Here is an 18,764-nt window from a genome sequence, read left to right as displayed (position 1 = left end):
TTCTTATCCACACACATCTCTGAACTGCAGAAGCTTGCAACCATGTATTATTAGTTATTGTTTTCATCATTGTGGCAGATAACAACACTTATTTTATTTCGTAACATTTATATACCGATTGTTTGTAAAACAAACAAAAAACCCCTGAAATAAAGCACTTTATGCTTTATTTATGCCACAAGGTGCCATAGGAAGGCACTGGACATAGTAAAAGATCCATCGCATCCTGGTCACTGTCTCTTCAAGCTCTTGCCGTCGGGACGGAGATACAGGTCGATGAAGACAAGAACGAGCCGACTTAAGAACAGCTTCTTCTCCAGAGTGATCTCGGCCCTGAATGGGAAGCCCGGACTTTGAAAGTCATCTAATCTCCCTTGCTGTATTATACTGTATTGTTTAATTAGTGTTTTTATGGAGCAGTCAAGTAATTTCGTTGTCCCCGAAGGGGGCAATGACAATAAAGATATTATTATTATTATTTATTATTATTATTATTATTATTATTATTATTATTATTATTATTATTATTTAAAATGAATGAATTAAATTTTGGGCTACAACTCTCAACATAACCTGATTATTGATCACACTGGCTGGGACTTATGGGAGTTGTAGTCTAAAACACATGAAGAACAACCAGATTGCAGAAGGCCAAATTGAAACTAATAACCAATGTATATGTAATATACCAATGCAAATGTATGCAGGCAGCCACAGAAGGCTGTCGGCAATGGACTCTCCCTTCATGGAGTTTTGTAAGCAGAGGTTGGATGGCCATCTTTAGTTGAGATTCCTGCATTGCAGGAGATTGGACTAGGATGACCTTGGGGATCCCTTCCAATGCTTTGATTCCAAGTCTCGCTGGGCAGAGAGACCCAGAGAACTTGCCACAACAGAAAAGGTCTTCTCCCACATCCCAGCTGAATGTAAACTAGGTGTTTGTGTGATGCATAGGACAGCCCATCTGGAAGATCTTATTGAGCAGGCAGGCTCACATGGAAGAAGGTGGCCCTTTGGGTATTTAGAAGGCCTTATTTCAAGACCAAAACTCAAGCTGAGCTTTCCCCGGAATCTGAAGCTGAAAAGACTCCGCAGCTCTCTTTCCATCTTTCTCCAAACTGAATGCTCACCTCCCTCTCAGGCTCCAAGCCTGTTGGACTAGCTATTTCTTCTACGTAGTTAGATGGAAACCACAGCTGCTTCTTACCGCCACAGTCTCCTCTCCACCTGGAAGGAATGAAAAGATGCATGTGCAAAGCCATACATGTTCTACACAAAACTAGTGTTATTTTGTACCAAATGCATCGATTAGAATGTAAATGTGTGGCATTAAGCAGACCAACAGAGCTAGCTAGCTGTGCACTAAGCTATAGACCTGCCAGTAGTGGAGTGTGCAGGAGGGCAAACAAATATACTCTCTTGTTAATTTTGCCTTGATTCCAAGGAATGGAAATAAGTTACCAAATTCATGCCCTATCATACCACTAGCAGAAACACTTCCCTGTGCCAAAGTGTAAAGTGATCTTGACTAAGGGCTGAAGCTGAAGTTCAGTAGCAGACCTTGTATCTGGAAACCCTAGTCCAGGCATCCCCAAACTCGGCCCTCCAGCTGTTTTGGGACTACAACTCCCATCATCCCTAGCTAACAGGACCAATGGTCAGGGATGATGGGAACTGTAGTCCCAAAACAGCTGGAGGGCAGAGTCTGGGGATGCCTGTCCTAGTCATTCCCAAACAGCTGCAAAGCAGCATGGCGAGTTTATAATACAAGATGGAGAGGAGAGGGGTGGAGAAGTTGTTGGAAGGAGTTGTAAGAGGAAAGTGGTGGATGGGGGAAGTGTTAAGACTCCCTTTCAAATCACCTCTACCAACTCTAGCTGCTTTTCAGTTGTTCAGGAGCAACCTAGGTTCCCAGAGTATGGGAACCAAAGGGTTTGGCTCTAAAAACAAGGCGGGTGTTCATCTTCGCATTTTGCTTGTTTAAAACATATAAAAGGGGGAAGTTCTTTTCAAAAGGCATTACCAGGAATGGGAAAGTCAGCAAATGCCCTGTTGCTGCTTGGAGATGTGATCTCTGGGAGATCTTTTTAAAAGGACCAATCATCTGGTGATTGAAGGAAACTCACCAGCCTCCTTCTTGCTTTTCCACATTCTGGATGATGGCATTTTTGGTGAAGGTGAGCTCATCCTCTCGTTGAGCCTTATAGTCAAACAAGGCTTTGACAGCACACTGAAACACATACAAAATAATGAGGCTAGGTGATCCCGGCAGAAGCTGAGATGAAGTCACATAACACTCATTCCAGCCTGGTGGAATGCTCTGTCTCATGAGACCAGGGCCCTGCGGGATCTGATTTCTTTCCGCAAGGCCTGTAAGACAGAGTTGTTCCACCTGGCCTTTGGCTTAGAATCAGTTTGATTGTCTCCCCCTCTTTCTTTTCCCTTTCTCCTCCTATGAAGAGATTGCACCCTAATGTTTTAATGTTGTACCTTAATCTTTTAAACTGTATTTTAATCAACTTGTTTTTATTATTGGTTGTTAGCCGCCCTGAGCCCGGTCTTGGCTGGGGAGGGCGGGGTATAAATAAATAAATAAATATTATTACTACCAAGGAATTCTGCAGAAATCCACTTACAATCAGGTATCAATACCTGCCTCTAAGTCTCTGTGACATGCAAGACCACCGTGGGGGAAAATATACAGTGCAATCAATAGGACAAACTAATGATTGGCCAGGAATTTGCCTTTCAGACTCCCATTACCAGGGTTCAGTTCTCTTTCCAATTTTGTGTGAAACTTCATGAATACGCTAGTTTTAAAATTTAGTGTTTAGGGTTTAAAATTTAGTGTACTAATGTTTGCAGGGAGGGTAGGCATCAAGGCCCCAATGTGCTAATGGTTTGTTAAGAGCATTCTCCAGACTAAAGATTATGATTTATGATGGAGATATGCAAATGCAGCCAAGGCAAGGACTGATCCACAGGGACCACCGTGGTGCTGGAGGGCAGTATTAACCCTTCCCCTCTGCACGATTTGCCCAATGGAAGCCACCTCCTCATAAGCTGCTACTTGCCCTGGTAGTGAAAACATATTGGCCACACAAGCAATTTATCAGCTGATCTCATCCCAGTCACATCTCGAGATACAAGGAAAATACCTTGAAGGTTGGCATAGGATTGGCCTCCACATAAAATCCTGGATTCTGACCTTCGTAGAGTGAACCGTAATCTGGTTCCTGGTGAGCAAAGGAAAGAGGATGAGTCTATCTGTATGCTTGTTCAGGCAAGGATAACAGGAGTTAGAAGAGGTGGCTAAAGCCACTCACTTATAAGGCGATTTGACAGCTTGGAAGCAGACTGAGTCTCCCCCCACGCTATAGAGTAGGGTGAGCAACTTTTTCTAGCCAACTTGCTAGATTCTTATCTCCCCAACCTTTGGTGGGACAAATTTGGCAGGCAGGTGGGGCTGTTTATCTGTCAATCACCAGATGTTACTGTGACATCAGGTGAAGCTGCACTTTGAAGTCCCAGTTGTTGGGATTTCAAAGTGCAGCACAGAGCTGTTTGCAAAAGGGCTTTCAAACAGCCATGTGCTGCTCCTTGAACCTCCAAAAAACTAGAGATTTAAGATCAGCGTGGGGTTGTTTACAAAAGGCTTTTTAACAGCCTAGCACTGCACTTTGAAACTCCAGTTTTCAGAATTTCAAAGAAAAGTTCAGGGCTGATAGAAAGCCCTTTTGGAAGCAGCCTCACACTGCTCTTTAAACACCCAAAAGCCAAAGGTCCAAGGAGCAGTGCAGGGCTGTTTGCAAAAGGACTTCCTCCTTCCAACAGCTGGGTGGTAAGAGCACGCCTTAAGCTCTCAGTTGTTCCTTTGAAGCCATGCCAATACTTGTCCTGCACCTGACATCTCATATGACGTTCAGTGTGGTTTGGGGGAAATGACCTCACAGGTCAAATTTGGACCACTAGATGGCCAAGTCTGACCCATGGGACAGAGGTTCTCCATCCTTGCTCAAGAAGTGGACATCTCACTGAAGAGAGGATATTGTGGATACCAATAGGCTGGTAGACAAATGCAGGTCGGTCTTCTAGCTAGGCAGTACCAGAGATCCAACTACTCCATTTCCTTAGAGAAGGGATAGGGAACCTTTTTGGTCAGGTCAGGTCTCCCCGCCACACTGCAAGCCAACTTTGACAGATGGGTGGGGCTGGGAAAATGCTGTAAAAGCAACACCCAGTAGGATTGAAAGAAAAACCCTGCCCATCAGCTGACATCACCCAGTGATATCAGGTGATGGACAAGTGAGAGTGATTTTGAAGAATGACTTTGCAGGCTAAATTAGATCCCCTGGCAAGCGAAGACTGGGATTTGGAGATTCCCCATCCCTGCCATATTCTAGAAAAACAAGAGCAGTTGCGACCACAGTCCCAGGAAGAACACACTGGATTCCATTCCTAACACCATACTCACCGCCGTCCCGATCTTCTCCAACATTTCCTCATTAATCGGATACCTCAGCTTCATCTTGCGATACAGCGGGTGCTTCTCGTAGTAGCTGATTAAATCCACAAGGCTCTCGAATTCTGAGTTACCCAAAATGACGGTCTGGCCATCCTGCTGGACTCGGCAGTGCTTTATCTTCCCTTCTGCCCTGGGGAACAAAACAGCAGAAGAACAAGTGATCAGTCATTTCCCAAACAACCACTTAACAATGGCTGAAGAGGGTGTTTGTTGCATGATGATGGGGGTGGGGGTTACTTTCCTTCCCTACATTTCACAGCCACGACGACACATATATAAGGCTTCCTTTGAAGGTTACCCAGAAACTACAACTAAACCAGAATGCGGCAGTTAGACTGGTGACTGGGAGCAGCTGCCAAGACCATATAACACCGGTCTTGAAAGACATACATTGGCTCCCAGTACGTTTCCGAGCACAATTCAAAGTGTTGGTGCTGACCTTTAAAGCCCTAAATGGCCTCAGTCCTGTATACCTGAAGGAGCGTCTCCACCCTCATTGTTCTGCCCAGACAGAGATCCAACGCCAAGGGCCTTCTTGGTAGTGGCACCCACCCTGTGGAACACCCTCCCACCAGATGTCAAAGAGAACAACTACCAGACTTTTAGAAGACATCTGAAGGCAGCCCTCTTTAGGGAAGCTTTTAGTGTTTGATGGACTACTGTATTTTAATATTTTGTTGGAAGCCGCCCAGAGTGGCTGGGGAAGCCCAGCCAGATGGGCGGGGTATTAATAATAATAATAATTTATTATTTAAGGAAGTCCATGTTACCTGGGAGACAAACTACTCACCGAAAGGAGATTGCGTAGGAGTTTGGCTCGCTCCTCTTGCGCACCAGAAAGGCCCCATCCCGCGGCACCCGCATCAGCATGCGCTCTGCCAGAGGTCGGGTGAGATTAGCGTGATACCATCTGGGGGGGTGGGGTGAAAATATTGCAATGTAAGTGAATGTAGCACAGCAGTACCTGATAAATGTCTGGACCCCAGGATTAACTCTGTTTCACAGAAGAATGCCACTTGGCTGTATTGTTTCCTTTGGAGATTTGGAGCCATTGTGGTTTCGTTGCAGATGCAGGAAACCAGCTAATGCAGCATCACAAGCCAAGTCTTCGTTTTCCCTAGGGGCCAGTGCAGAAGCAATGTTTCCACTGTTAAGAGGTCAGAAACAGACCACATATGGTCTGTGGGTCCTTCTCTTACATACAAATCCAATCCTTCCCTGTGGCAAAGCCACACTTAAAGGCGACCTCTGCACACATCCCAACCATGGTGAATGCTAACTAAGACTCCAAGCTGATCTGCACACACCAGTTAGGATAACCATGGTTAACCTCCAAACGGTTGTAGGCAGGTTTTATGCTTAGGGATTTTGTGGCACAAGGGGATATTGCAGGCACAAATCTGAAGAATGTTAATTCTCCCAGCTCTTAAAGCAAACTGGAAGGAAAGGAAAATGTGGTCCTTTGGCTTCCTTCCTGAGCTCTGTTCAGCTCCATTTCATTTCCCTGCATCTCTAAACTGGGGATCCATAATAGTTCAGAGGTAGTTTTTTATTAAAATTAAATGTGTGTCAGCAGGGGAGAAAGCTTTGCAGCTTTACATAAACAGTGCAGATGAGTTAAATGTAAAAGAGCGATTTGAGCATTCTAGAATACCATTCAGATTAGACTCTTTGGAGACTTCTGCGGAATTTGTCTTTTATGTTAACCAAGTTGTGGAGAATGGCTTGAAAGCACCAGATTTGTGTGTCTGTCCTGCCTTTCCAATGAAATTTTCCAAGGGCCCACATAAGAGGATGAAGATTCAATAGAAGACAAGCACATAATAAGGAATAACAGCTAAAAAGAAGACAGAGATAGCAGGTTAAATAGCATAAAACTATGACATTGTAGTTCCTCTTCTGAAGCAAAGTAGGTTAGTAGGGCAAGGATGGGGAAGCAGTGGCTTTTCAGATATTTCGGGGCTATAACTCCCATCAGCACCAGCCATCACACCAATGGTCAGAGATGATGGGAAATGATGTCAAGGGACATCCATAGGGCCACAGGTCCCCAACCCTGCAGTAGGGCAATAGAACTAACCAAAATAAAACCACTCCAATTAAGTGTGAGCTATATCCAAAACTCTGTGGGTTAAACCACAGAGCCTAGGACTTGCCGATCAGAAGGTCGGCGGTTTGAATCCCCGTGGCGGGGTGAGCTCCCGTTGCTCGGTCCCTGCTTCTGCCAACCTAGCAGTTCGAAAGCACATCAAAGTGCAAGTAGATAAATAGGTACCACTCCGGCGGGAAGGTAAACGGCGTTTCCGTGCACTGCTCTGGTTCGCCAGAAGCGGCTTAGTCATGCTGGCCACATGACCCGGAAGCTGTACGCCGGCTCCCTCGGCCAATAAAGCGAGATGAGCGCCGCAACCGCAGAGTCGGCCACGACTGGACCTAATGGTCAGGGGTCCCTTTACCTTTACCTATATCCAAAATCATCACTCAAGGTGCTAAATTCAGGCTACAATACAGTGGTGCCCCGCAAGACGAATGCCTCGCAAGACGAAAAACTCGCTAGACGAAAGGGTTTTTGCGGTTTTTGAGCTGCTTCGCAAGACGAATTTCCCTATGGGCTTGCTTTGCAAGACGAAAACGTCTTGCGTTTTTTGCAAGTTTGTTTCCTTTTTCTTAACACCGTTAATACAGTTGCGACTTGACTTCGAGGAGCAACTCATAGAACGTGGTGTGGTAGCCTTTTTTGAGTTTTTTGGTGATTTTTGAAGCTTTTCCAAAACTTTTCCGGCACCGTGCTTCGCAAGACGAAAAATTCGATAGACGAAAAAACTCGCGGAATGAATTAATTTCGTCTTGCGAGGCACCACTGTATTCTTGAGTGATCTCAGCCCTAAGGCAACAACTTTATTGGAATTCTGACATAAGCAAAAGGTCAAAAACGCGTTGGCTTACTCCTTGCTCTCATGAGCGTTGGTCTGTGGCACAGGTTCAGTCAGCCTCATCTCAAATTCATTGCATCTGAGTGGCACCTGCTGATAATGAGTGATGAGGTCATAAAGACTGTTGAACACCAGGTTATCGGTGAGGAAGAATTTGGGGCTGCCAGCATCCTGCCGGGAATGGATCCGGCAGTGTTGCACTTTCCCGTTGCGCCTGCATGCAAGAAAAACAAAGGTCAGCAGTGAAATCCCATGTGTGTTTACACAAAATTAGCCCCAGTATACTCAGTGTGGCTTAGTCCTTAGTAAATGCACTTACAATGACAACCTAAAATTGCTTTTTAAAATAAAGAAATATTATTTTAGTTACATCTCCCCCCTAACAATAGCCGTCACACTGCCTGAAAACATGAGTATGCAAGAAAGGCAGTATGCAAGAAAGGGGAGAAACAGCAGCACTCAGTTGACGAAAAGGATGAAGCAAAGGCTGCTTGGGGAAATTTCAAATTACACGAAAAGCTAAGACCAGGTATCCAGTAGTGTGTGGACTTCAAAAAGCCTGACCTAAACTTCAGTCCTAATGCTACTTATCTTGGAGTAAGCCCCACTGAATAAATATGGTTAGAATTGTGCTGTTAAAATGTTGGCATTAATGTGTGTGTATTAACAGGAACAAGTTTCTACCCCTCAACATTAAAACCTCAAAACACCTTCACAACTACTGCTAAAGCCTTGGAAATCCAAGATGCGGTATGCAACTATTCCAGAAATCAAACAGCAGGGTTCCTTTGCACAGCAAAGCTTCCTGTTCAATCTAGTGACTAATTTCAAAAATGCAATGGACTCGGAATGCTGGCTTTGGATGTGAAAGACAGGTTCACATCCCTTCTCACAGCAACGCATCTCAATGTGTGGCCTTGGGCAAGTTACCATTGTTCTCACAGATGCGAAGTCAAATAATGTAAGCACTGCATAGAATTCAACAGCAAAGGTAAGCTAAATAGTAGTACACACACACACACACACACACACACACACACACACACACATTGCTTCTCAATCTGCCATTAGCCATCTTTTCCCAATTCCTACATAAATTGAATGAATTATGTATCATCCAAGTATTTGCCTAACAGGCAAATTCCATGAATCTTCTGGCTAGAGGGAGAGAGAGAGAGAGAGATTGTGCAATGCTCATATCCATTAACCTATGTCTTTCAGTTGCACATCTAGCTACAGAGATACCTGAAGGATGGATACCATGCCCAAGATTTTCTTACCAAAAAGAAAGGGTGTAATCGCCAACAAAGGTCTCACTCTCTCGCACCAAGAAAGAACCGTCAGGGGCTCCCGTCTCTATGCAGTACTCGGTCAACAGCCTTTCTGCTATGTGTCGCCCATCACGCCCAGCTCCCAGCTTGCCATGGAACCACTTTTCGGTCGAGTGGAGTTCAGTGCTGTTGCTCACCTAGTATGGAAACAAAAGGTGGCTTACCAGCTTAGTTTCCTGTGGACAGGACCAGCTCTGTATGAAGGCAGAGCCACACTACATTGTCTTGGAATTCAACTTCCTCTTCCCTGTAAATCTCCTTCCAGATTTCAGGAATCTAGATTCAGCGCAGGAGGAGACCAGTGTTCTCAGGAGCTTCAGAAATATTCCTCAATGTGCTATTATAGCATAAATGGCATACAGGATAAATGGACAAGCAAACTCGAGAGAGACCAAGGGGTTGGAGCATGCAACTTCTGCATCTAACAGCAGGCTATAACCAATATTTGTGAAAACAGTGCACTCATCTCAATGTGCAGGCAGCTGCAGGGTTCCACATAATCACAGCTTCACAGGGGATATCCAATGGGACCCTTTGTTTATATTTATTTTTGGTGGGAAGTCAATGCATGTTTATTTTGGGATTTAATTTGCTGTTTTTCCTTCTTTTTTATAGTGGCCTTCCTGTTCACCATTTTTTCCACTGCATTAAGATGGGCTTTTCTAATATGATGAGGAGTTCAGTGTTAAAGTGGGCCACTACTAATTAACAGAGGGGAAAGAAGACATGATTGGTCTGGCTTGCTTTTAGCCCTTCCAAAAGTGAATCACCATAGCACACTATCATCAATCACTGGATCGAGGGTATTTGAATGAAGATGGTATAATAAGGGAAACCCACTTTCAGTCTTATTTGGTTTGTTCTTTAAGTTTCACACCAATAGGGCATCTTGCGTCCTTTATCACAATACAAAAAATACTGCAAATGCCCATAATGTTCATAGGTTGTTGTTGTTTTTTAATCATGACTGTATTTAATGAATATTTATCTGTGCTGCTCAAGGTACAGTGGTAGTATATACTGCTGAGACAGCTGGCTACTGGAAAGTAGGGTGATGAGGCAGCAGGTAGATCAGTTCAATGCATGCTCCTATACCTGCACCACACTGACCTTTCCACCACCTCAACTCTCCAGGTAAGAACAGTAATATGGCTGGTGGGATGCTAAGTGCACAGTGGTGCCCATCTCCAGCTGCCACTGCTCCATATGTCACACCCATACAAGCACCTTCTAATGTAGGAAGAGTCATTCCTTCCAGACCTGAATGGCTGAGAAGCCTGAAGATCTTCAGCAGCTCAGAAGAAAAACTGTGGCAAGTTGTTTCACGTACCTCCTTTTGCTCCTCCTCATCCTCATTTCCCAAATCACTGCTTCTCTCTCCAGAGTAATAGATTTTGCTACTGGTCAGGACAAAGTAATGGGGGTTCCAATCCTGCAAACACACATGTAGAAAAGATGTTCATCCTAGAATATTACCCTCAAGACATGAAGTCTATCGGGGGGGGGGCTTATCCTGAGACTAACATCAACCGACATGATGAGACAACCTTTGGACAAGGACCTGTCTGCTTTGTAAATGCCATAAAAAGTAAAAAGAAGAAGAAGAAGAAAGATAAGCAGCACCTGCCTAAACTCTTCTTTTTTTTAAGTGTCAGATGCTTCCATTTGTAAAATGGAGTCCTATGAAGATATTATACAGAGGGATTTGGCTTTGCTTTGTATTACAACATACTTTTCTTACAGTCACTGCCCTGCAAAGGCCCATGTGATCATTTAAATAAATGTTCATGTTGGCCAGACCCAAGCACCACTTTTAGCCACATGCTGCCCACCCACTAGGCCCCTGGCAGCCCTGCCCCAGTTGGCTTGTTTATTCATTACAGGGTGGAGACATAGCATGTGGCAGTACCCAAATGTATTTACATGCAGAGCTTTTGTTCACTGTTCCATTACCATGCATTCGTTTAAATCATTCTAAGGTGTCGTTATGGTCAGGTCTAGGATGCCAGCAATCACTGGCTGTAGCAAGTGAAAGGTCTAGGTGTAACCGGAGTGTCAGCAGAAGTGAAAAGAGAAAGTTTTTGTGTGCATTAAATGGATCACAATACATCTATGGTCAAAAGAGGGGTTACAGCATCCTTTCTCAGACAGCTTAATTGCTGTTTTGATCATACAGACCAACCAAGTCTAGGCAATTTAGTAGTGAAGCAGAGGAGTCATCAGCAGCAGTAACAAGAAGCTCACATGATTGATGGGGTCTTCGAGGTAGAGGATTCCATTCTTTATTGAGTTGCTAATATCATTCTCTGAATACACAGCTGTGGATGGCACTTCTTCATAAGCACTGCCCTCAGCCAGTTTCTTGTGCTGCAACGAGAGGTATACACCTCAGCTTCTCTAAAAAATGAACCCAAGAGAACAAGACCTGCCTTTTGGATATCTCTAGGGCTCCCACAACTAATTATGGGGCACAACAGAGTTTGCACACTGAAGATTTTGCACACTGAACAAGACCTGCCTTTTTGGATATCTCTAGGGCACCCACAACTAATTATGGGGCACAACAGAGTTTGCACACTGACCCTGAAGATTTCCTAGCTAAATCCTGCCTGAAGTTCAACTTTGAGAATATTACTAAGCTGAAGTCTTAAGAGTAGCAAACTTCCCAGCGTTGGCAGTAAGGGAGAGAATTCTATGGATCTACAACTGTGGACCTATAGGGCACATTCAGTAGCTAATGAGAGCTTTCCCCTGAGCTCTCATAAACACCCTAAGGCACAAGATAAATATTAGATTTGTTCCCTAGCTCACTAAAGAAATCTAATCTTCATCTCATTTCTTAGGCCATTTATTTGCCTTCACAATGCAATAATTGTGATTCTATATTATTTGTATAAATCCCCAGTACCAGAAAAAAGAATGATATACATTACATATCCAGTTAAACTGCAATAACTTAAACAGCAAGGATGCTATATTGGTTGGCACATATATAGGAATTCAGTGGGTCACAAAAACAGGGTTGTTGTTTTTTGCAAAAACAGTTTGTTGTTGTTGTTTTGCAAGATGCATCTTGTAGTCCACAACATCCCTGGCCAGGCAGATCAATTGTTGTTAGATTTTACAAGCCAACTAGCCTTAGGCAACTTGCAGTAAAGTACAGTGGTGCCTCGCAAGACAAAATTAATTCGTTCCGCAAGTTTTTTCTTCTTGCGAGTTTTTCGTCTTGCGAAGCACGCCTTCCCCTCTGTCCCCGGAGATTGCGGGGCTGGCAACAGGGAGAAGCGATCTTCTCCCCGCCGCCCCTTGCTTCAAAAGAGGTCCGGGGACAGCGGGGAAGACGCGCTGCGCTTCCCCGCTATCCCCAGAGCTTGCGGGGCAAGCTTCGTTTTGCGAAGCAAGCCCATAGGGAAATGCGTCTTGCGAAGCGGCTAAGAAAACGAAAAACTCCTTCGTCTAGCGAGTTTTTCGTCTTCCGAGGCGTTCATCTTGCGGGGTACCACTGTAGTGTGTTTGAAGCTGTAATGCCAAGAAACCATGTGCCCCACTCCCCATTTTGAGTTCTAGTAGTTATCTTAGCAGCGAAGGCCATGAAAAAGACTTGCCTTTATGAGAATCTTCCTCTTCAGCTGGTTTGGAGATGGAAGCCCATCGGCAGAGATATCTACTGGTTTGGTTAGCAGCATGTCTCCAAAGATCTTCTTAAAGTTCTGAGCCATATTCCTCTGCTGGGCGATGCTGCAGTGATCCTCGATGGACAGGATAACAGGGAAGCTGAAAGCCAAACAAAAACAGCAAATGATGGCCATTAGGCCAGCATAATGTGGACTGGATAGTCTAGCTGCTAGAGACTATTATTCTATGGTAATTCAGCAGGCACCCATCTCTCAGTATGATCAAGGCTGTGTATACAAGTGACTCTGTGGGAGCATAGAGAAAGCACAGGATGTAACGGGCAGAGTATTCAGCTTCTTGAAAATCTCAGCTTAAGGTTTTTAAAAGTTTAAGTTTTTTTAAATATATATACCGTATTTTTTGCACCATAACACTCACTTTTTTCCTCCTAAAAAGTAAGGGGAAATGTCTGTGCGTGTTATGGAGGGAATGCCTACGGGTGGCATGCCTACGGATTTTCCTCCTCTAAAAACTACGTGCGTGTTATGGTCGGGTGCGTGTTATAGAGCGAAAAATATGGTATATATCCTTGAAAGGGCACTAGCAGAGCCTGCTGAAATGTCTGGATCCACATTTCATGTCAAGTGAATTGCAGATTAAAACTTCCAGTAGCTGGAGACGAAGTTTCACTGCCTTGCATAGGTCCTACCAAAGATTTAAAAAGGGACACATTATGTAACTTTATTTTTAAAAATGCATGATGATTTATGCAAAATGAAATTAATTATGCAGCTTTAATCAGCATGTATGCCAAAATCCAGTTTTTTCTTAGTGCCATTAAAAAAACAAAACAAAACATTTTCGTCCCAGCGTGATGCTTTGTTGATATACAACACCTGTGCTCAGAGACCTGCACTGGTTGGCGATAACCCACCAGACAAAGTTCAAGGTGCTGTTATTAGTATACAAATCCCTTAACAACTTGAGACCAGTTTACCTATGAGATCATCTTGCCCCATATGCCCACTCAAACGCTTCCATCGGGGGAACTGGCACTCCTACAGGTGCACATAATACCTGGTGCACATCTGTAAGAACTTGATCATTTAGTGCAGCAACACCCGGACTTTGGAACTCCCTGATTATTCAACATCAGCTAAAAACATTCTTGCTTAAACAAGCCTTCCCAGTTGCCCAGAAAGTTGAGGTAATTTTGAACAGTTTTAGTATTTTAAACTTCCGCACACTTTAAGGTAGAGTTGTAGATTTTTCTTGATTCTCCTGTTTTATTCTTTCGTAAGCCACTTTGAGGTTTCATACAATCAAGCGGTAAATACATTTTATGAAATAAATAAAAGTATGAGCCAAATGCACACTGAATCATGAGTTATTTACAGCCCAGTTTTAATATTTGTTACAGAAAAGACAATATTTAGGGTGGGGTGTTTTTACCGACTACAATGCCAATGTATCATTGCAGACAGAAATACTGTGAAAGCGGTTCAAATATATAAATTCTAGTACTGCACCCAGACAAGCTGCCACAAGCAATTTAGGGTTTGCATGTTGGAGGCCCCTGGAATCCAAGTACATGAGCTGCAAATTCCTGGAGGACAGAATGCCACAATCCCCGCTTTACTTACTCAGAGGTCACAAAAGCATGTTCCTTGATGGTGGCTAGGACATCGGAAAACTTTATTTTGGTAGTTAACGTGTGCCCATGATAAATCACTGGCATTCCATCAGGGCCATCCCAGCAGTCAACTAAAAAGGGGAATAATTAAGAAAAGGCATCTAACTCAAGAAATACAAGCAAAGAGCATTATCATTATAAGGCGGCAAGGCACAGCTCTGCAGGAAATCTCTAGTGAGCAAGGGATCTAGAGGCATGCATCATGAGCACTCTGGCAGCCAGCAACCTGGCAGAACACACATTCTAGTGAACAATATCATTTCCTTTTCCTTCTTGATGTCAACAGACATGGAAGTGATGTGTGGAAGGGAAGGCAGGTCAAAGCAGTTTTGTGAATATACGTAGCATACAGCGCACTGGTGATGCTATTGGCACCAGAGCACAAGCTACAGGAAACTCTTGTAATTAAGTGTCCTGGCTTCCTTGTAAAGTTCCTGATGCAGAGAACTTTGGGCTGGGCCTGTGTAGCGACATGTGGAACACAGGAAGCTGCCTTATAGCGGACAGGGCCGTCCTTACCCAGGAGTGCAAGGGGTGCGGGGCACCTGGGCGCTGAATTCTGGGGGGCACCAGGCACCCACTGCTAAAGCCGCCTAACTAGCTACCTGTTATGAAATAAAAAATAATTTTGATCAAGCTAGAAAAACAAAATACTAATATACCTAGGTATTACCGAAATGTATACCTACTGTTTCACTAAAGGACTTTTGACTTTGTGCGCTCATTTACCAAAGACCAGCATCATTCACAACGGCACATTTTAATCTCATCACTTACAGTTCAAATTCGTTTAGAGAAATCATTAAAAAAATAATGTTTATTTTTGCTAACTGTCGGCAATTGTCTGACACAAGCATAATAAAAGTTAATTTAGGGGCTAAACTAAATTTGGGGGTGCTGGGCAGATCTTTGCACCTCAGTGGCGCATATGCTAAAGATGGCTCTGATAGCAGGTCAGACTATTTGTTCATCTAGCCCAGGGCTGGCTACTCTGACAGGCAGAGGCACTCCAGGACTCTAAGCAGGGGTCTTTCACATCACCTGCTGCCAGTTCTCCTCAACGGGAGACAGAAGCTGCAAACCTCAGTGTGCAAAAGCATGTGTTCTACCACTGAGCTGAAGCCCTGCTCCAAGGCAAAATCACTTCTAGTTGGCTGAAGAAAACAGCCTTGGAAGCATCAGTGGGGAAGAGGCCAGCACTCACGCTCAATACAGCGGCATCCCATGCGCAGGCATCGAGCATAAGCTTCCAGCGAAGACTCACTTGAGAACTGGTCTCCTGTCAGGTACCTATCCATGAGAAGAAGGCAGGAAAACTGCTTACATGACCAACAGTGAAGGTCCTATGAACACAGCGATGTTAAAAACAACACCACATACACATCAGTGACTCAAATGCAACAGAGAATTTAAGAGCAGGGTTTGGTGGGGGGTTGTACACTGTACAACTCAGTTTGCATCAGGATAGGCGTTAGGTTCATGGTGTCCCAGGCAAGAAGGGTTGGTTGATGTGCTGACATTTTCCTTCTCCCAGCAATGCAGAAAATGAAATTAGTGAAGAGGGCTGAGTATAACTCCACCTCACCTGCTTCAGTGCCACAGCACCAAGGCAAATAATTCCTAAAATTCTTTTAGCAAAAAGAATTCAACGGACTTTGCAAAATGCTGGTGAAGCTACAGAGGTCTATGGAAAGGATCCAAACTAGAGGATTTCAGAGCCAGCTTCACACTTCGTTCCTCCTCCCTCCAGTTTTCCACAAACAAGCAATGCAAGTGCCAATAGCTCAGGCATCTCCAACACAGGTTCAGGAAGCTCTGAGATGACAAAGATTACAAAATGCATGTAACGTAGCTGTGGGAAGTAGCTGCTGTTGAGGGGCAGGAGAGGAATTGGTACAGAAGTCATAGTGTTGTACCCCAATCCAGATCACACACATGAAGCTGCCATTAGCTGCACAAGGTATAACCTACTCTAACCTGAGCAACTACTGGAAATTTCCAGTTGCAGAGGCAACCTAGACTGGGACTACAGGATAAGGGAATTAGACATCTCACTCATCCCCAGTGCCACAGTATCAATCCAAAAATGTCCCACTCTAATGACTTCTTTTAGCAGAAATATGGAAATCACTTAAGTAGATGGATTCATTTCAGGTTTTGTGTCATCCTGAGATCCCTTAACTGCTGTTGGCTAACATACTGACCTGCTGGTACAAATGAGAGACAGGTATGAAAGCGGGAGGAGAACCAGGCCAAACTCATCATGCAAATCAGGTTCTCAAAAGTAGAACAAAACAGGGAGCATCCTTTATCTTCTTACGTGTTATGCGAGGAAGAAATCCAGTAGTGGGAGAGGGGATTGTTCATGTCCTCAGGACGTACAACGTCAAGCTCCGAGTTCCATATACTGTTCTCTTTGGAAAACAGGAAGGTAAGGAACTGCCCAGAGAGGAAAAGAACAAGGGAGGGGGAAAACCCACATAAAACACTAAAACAAGGGCAGTTTTTAAATAAGCTTTAAAAATTGTGTTTATTCCTTTACAGCATTTATATGCCACCACTTCATCCCATAGGATCCAAAGGGCAGTAGAACAAAACAAGAATTAAAACCATAACAAAACTACAGTGGCACCTCGGTTTTTGAACGTAATCCATTCCAGAAGACTGTTTGACTTCTGAAATGTTCAAAAACTGAAACTCAATAGCTGACCGCTAGGCTTCAAAGTCTTGCCCTCAGCGGAAGCCGTGTTTCCTGTTTGACCTTTGAGGCGCATTTGAAAACTGAGGTATTATTATTATTATTATTAATTGAATTTATATACTGCTCTATACCCAAAGGTCTCAGGGCAGTTCACATAAAAAGATCATAATATATAAAATAAAAATAAAAACAATAACCCAATAATACCCCCCCAAAAGAGCCACATTTTAAAAGGATATGGGATGTTGATCAGGTCAATCAAAGGCCTAGTTAAAAAGGAACATTTTTGCCTGGCGCCTAAAGTTATATAATGAAGGCACCAGGTGAACTTCCCTGGGGAGAGCATTCCACAGATGGAGAGCCACTGCAGAGGAGACCCGTTCTCATGTTGCCACCCTCCGGACCTCTCGGGAAATTGATCATATAAGGCAGGGATAGGGAAGCTCTTAACTGGGGACCAGATATGGCCCAAAAGGTTTTTGAACTTGGCCCACAGCATTCCCCCACTTGGCCTTGCTCCTTGCAGAGAAATTTGGGTTGTCAAAATGGGGTGGGACATCAGTGGGAGTTATCCCTCTTAAGCCTAAATGTGGGACCGAGGGTGGTGGGTAAGGAGGTTTGGCAGGAGAGAAGGATGCATATCAGAAGATAGATAAGGAGAAAACAAGAGATAGAATGAAGAGGGGGGCAAGAAAGTGTTGCACTATGCTGCATTGTAGTGTTAACTCACTACAGTGAGCAGCAGTCAGGATAGCTACCTCCTGGCCTGCTTCTTCCTGAAGACTATTACCTGTCCACATGTGCAGTAACACAGGGAGACACGGCAGCCAGGACTGAGGTACCAGTGATCCCCCCCCCCCGAAGCAGCCGAGAAATGGCAAGGGCAAGAGGAGGGAGGGAGGCCAAGTGTTCATTGGTTCCAACGTGGCCGGCAGGCAGCCTATCAGAGAACAGGGAATTATAAAGCATCCTAGGGGAACTGTAAAATGGGCTTGTGCAATGTACCTTCTCACTTCACACACACACACACCCCAGCTCCGCTGCAGCCACCCACATCAGTAGCTTCTTGGGAGTCTTACCTCATCCAGGGAAAAATAAGGCTCTTCGATTTCCCTCAATGGGTCCTTCAGAAAGTTGAACATGAAGTCCTGGACAAAGAGGAGGTTAGTAGCCCAAAGTTCCTGTAAACACAAGGAAGGAGGAAGACAAGGAAACTTTCAGAAGCCAGATTCTTCCAGCATATCCAAGCGTTCAGTTCAATCCTAAGGTGCTTGGCATGTGTCACATCTATTACTTCAGAAATCCTTAAAATAGCTCTGTAAGATGGGTCAGTTTTATCACCCCTGAATTGCAGATGAAGAGTGAAGGATGGGTGATTGTGTTGGGCTTGAATAGGAATTGCCTAGGCTCAAATCCCTGCACAACCATGAAGCCTGGAAAAGGAGCTATTTCTCAGCTTAGCCTACATCTAGCAAGGTAGCTGGGATGCGGGTGGTGCTGTGGGTTAAACCACAGAGCCTAGGACTTGCCGATCAGAAGGTCAGCGGTTCGAATCCCGGCGACAGGGTGAGCTCCCGTTGCTTGGTCCCTGCTCCTGCCAACCTAGCAGTTCGAAATCACGTCAAAGTGCAAGTAGATAAATAGGTACCACTCTGGTGGGAAGGTAAACAGTGTTTCCGTGTGCTGCTCTGGTTCGCCAGAAGTGACTTAGTTATGCTGGCCACATGACCCGGAAGCTGTAAGCCGGCTCCCTCGGCCAGTAAAGCGAGATGAGAACCGCAACCCCAGAGTTGGTCACAACTGGACCTAATGGTCAGGGTCCTTTTAGCAAGGTAGCTACAAAGAGAAAATGGCAAACCACAGAGGAAGCTGCCCTGATCTTCTTGGGGAATATGTGGAATGGTGGGTTTGTGGCCAAGCCAGAATTTCAGCCAGGGACCTCACAGCTCAGAGCTCTTAACCATTA

General features: G+C 44.5%; 1 protein-coding gene across 2 annotated transcripts in view; it reads right to left on the bottom strand.

Moving 5' to 3' along the window:
- Positions 1–18,764, bottom strand: part of PLCG1 (phospholipase C gamma 1) — a 91,022-nt gene that overhangs the window by 13,678 nt on the left and 58,580 nt on the right. For both annotated transcript variants that reach the window (XM_082225828.1, XM_082225829.1), the window contains exons 9-22: positions 17,878–17,979; positions 16,418–16,536; positions 15,302–15,387; positions 14,048–14,168; positions 12,395–12,563; positions 11,034–11,156; positions 10,120–10,221; positions 8,739–8,926; positions 7,472–7,672; positions 5,316–5,435; positions 4,475–4,655; positions 3,159–3,236; positions 2,127–2,230; positions 1,131–1,227 (exon numbers count right to left, since the gene is read on the bottom strand). In XM_082225828.1, the coding sequence (XP_082081954.1) occupies positions 1,131–1,227; positions 2,127–2,230; positions 3,159–3,236; positions 4,475–4,655; positions 5,316–5,435; positions 7,472–7,672; positions 8,739–8,926; positions 10,120–10,221; positions 11,034–11,156; positions 12,395–12,563; positions 14,048–14,168; positions 15,302–15,387; positions 16,418–16,536; positions 17,878–17,979 (1,791 nt within the window). The remainder of the gene's footprint in view (positions 1–1,130; positions 1,228–2,126; positions 2,231–3,158; positions 3,237–4,474; positions 4,656–5,315; positions 5,436–7,471; positions 7,673–8,738; positions 8,927–10,119; positions 10,222–11,033; positions 11,157–12,394; positions 12,564–14,047; positions 14,169–15,301; positions 15,388–16,417; positions 16,537–17,877; positions 17,980–18,764) is intronic.

Source organism: Podarcis vaucheri, assembly GCF_965113315.1.
Source record: "Podarcis vaucheri genome assembly, chromosome: 6".
In the NCBI taxonomy this organism is placed as follows: Eukaryota; Metazoa; Chordata; class Lepidosauria; order Squamata; family Lacertidae; genus Podarcis; species Podarcis vaucheri.
This window is presented reverse-complemented; position numbering and strand designations above follow the sequence as displayed.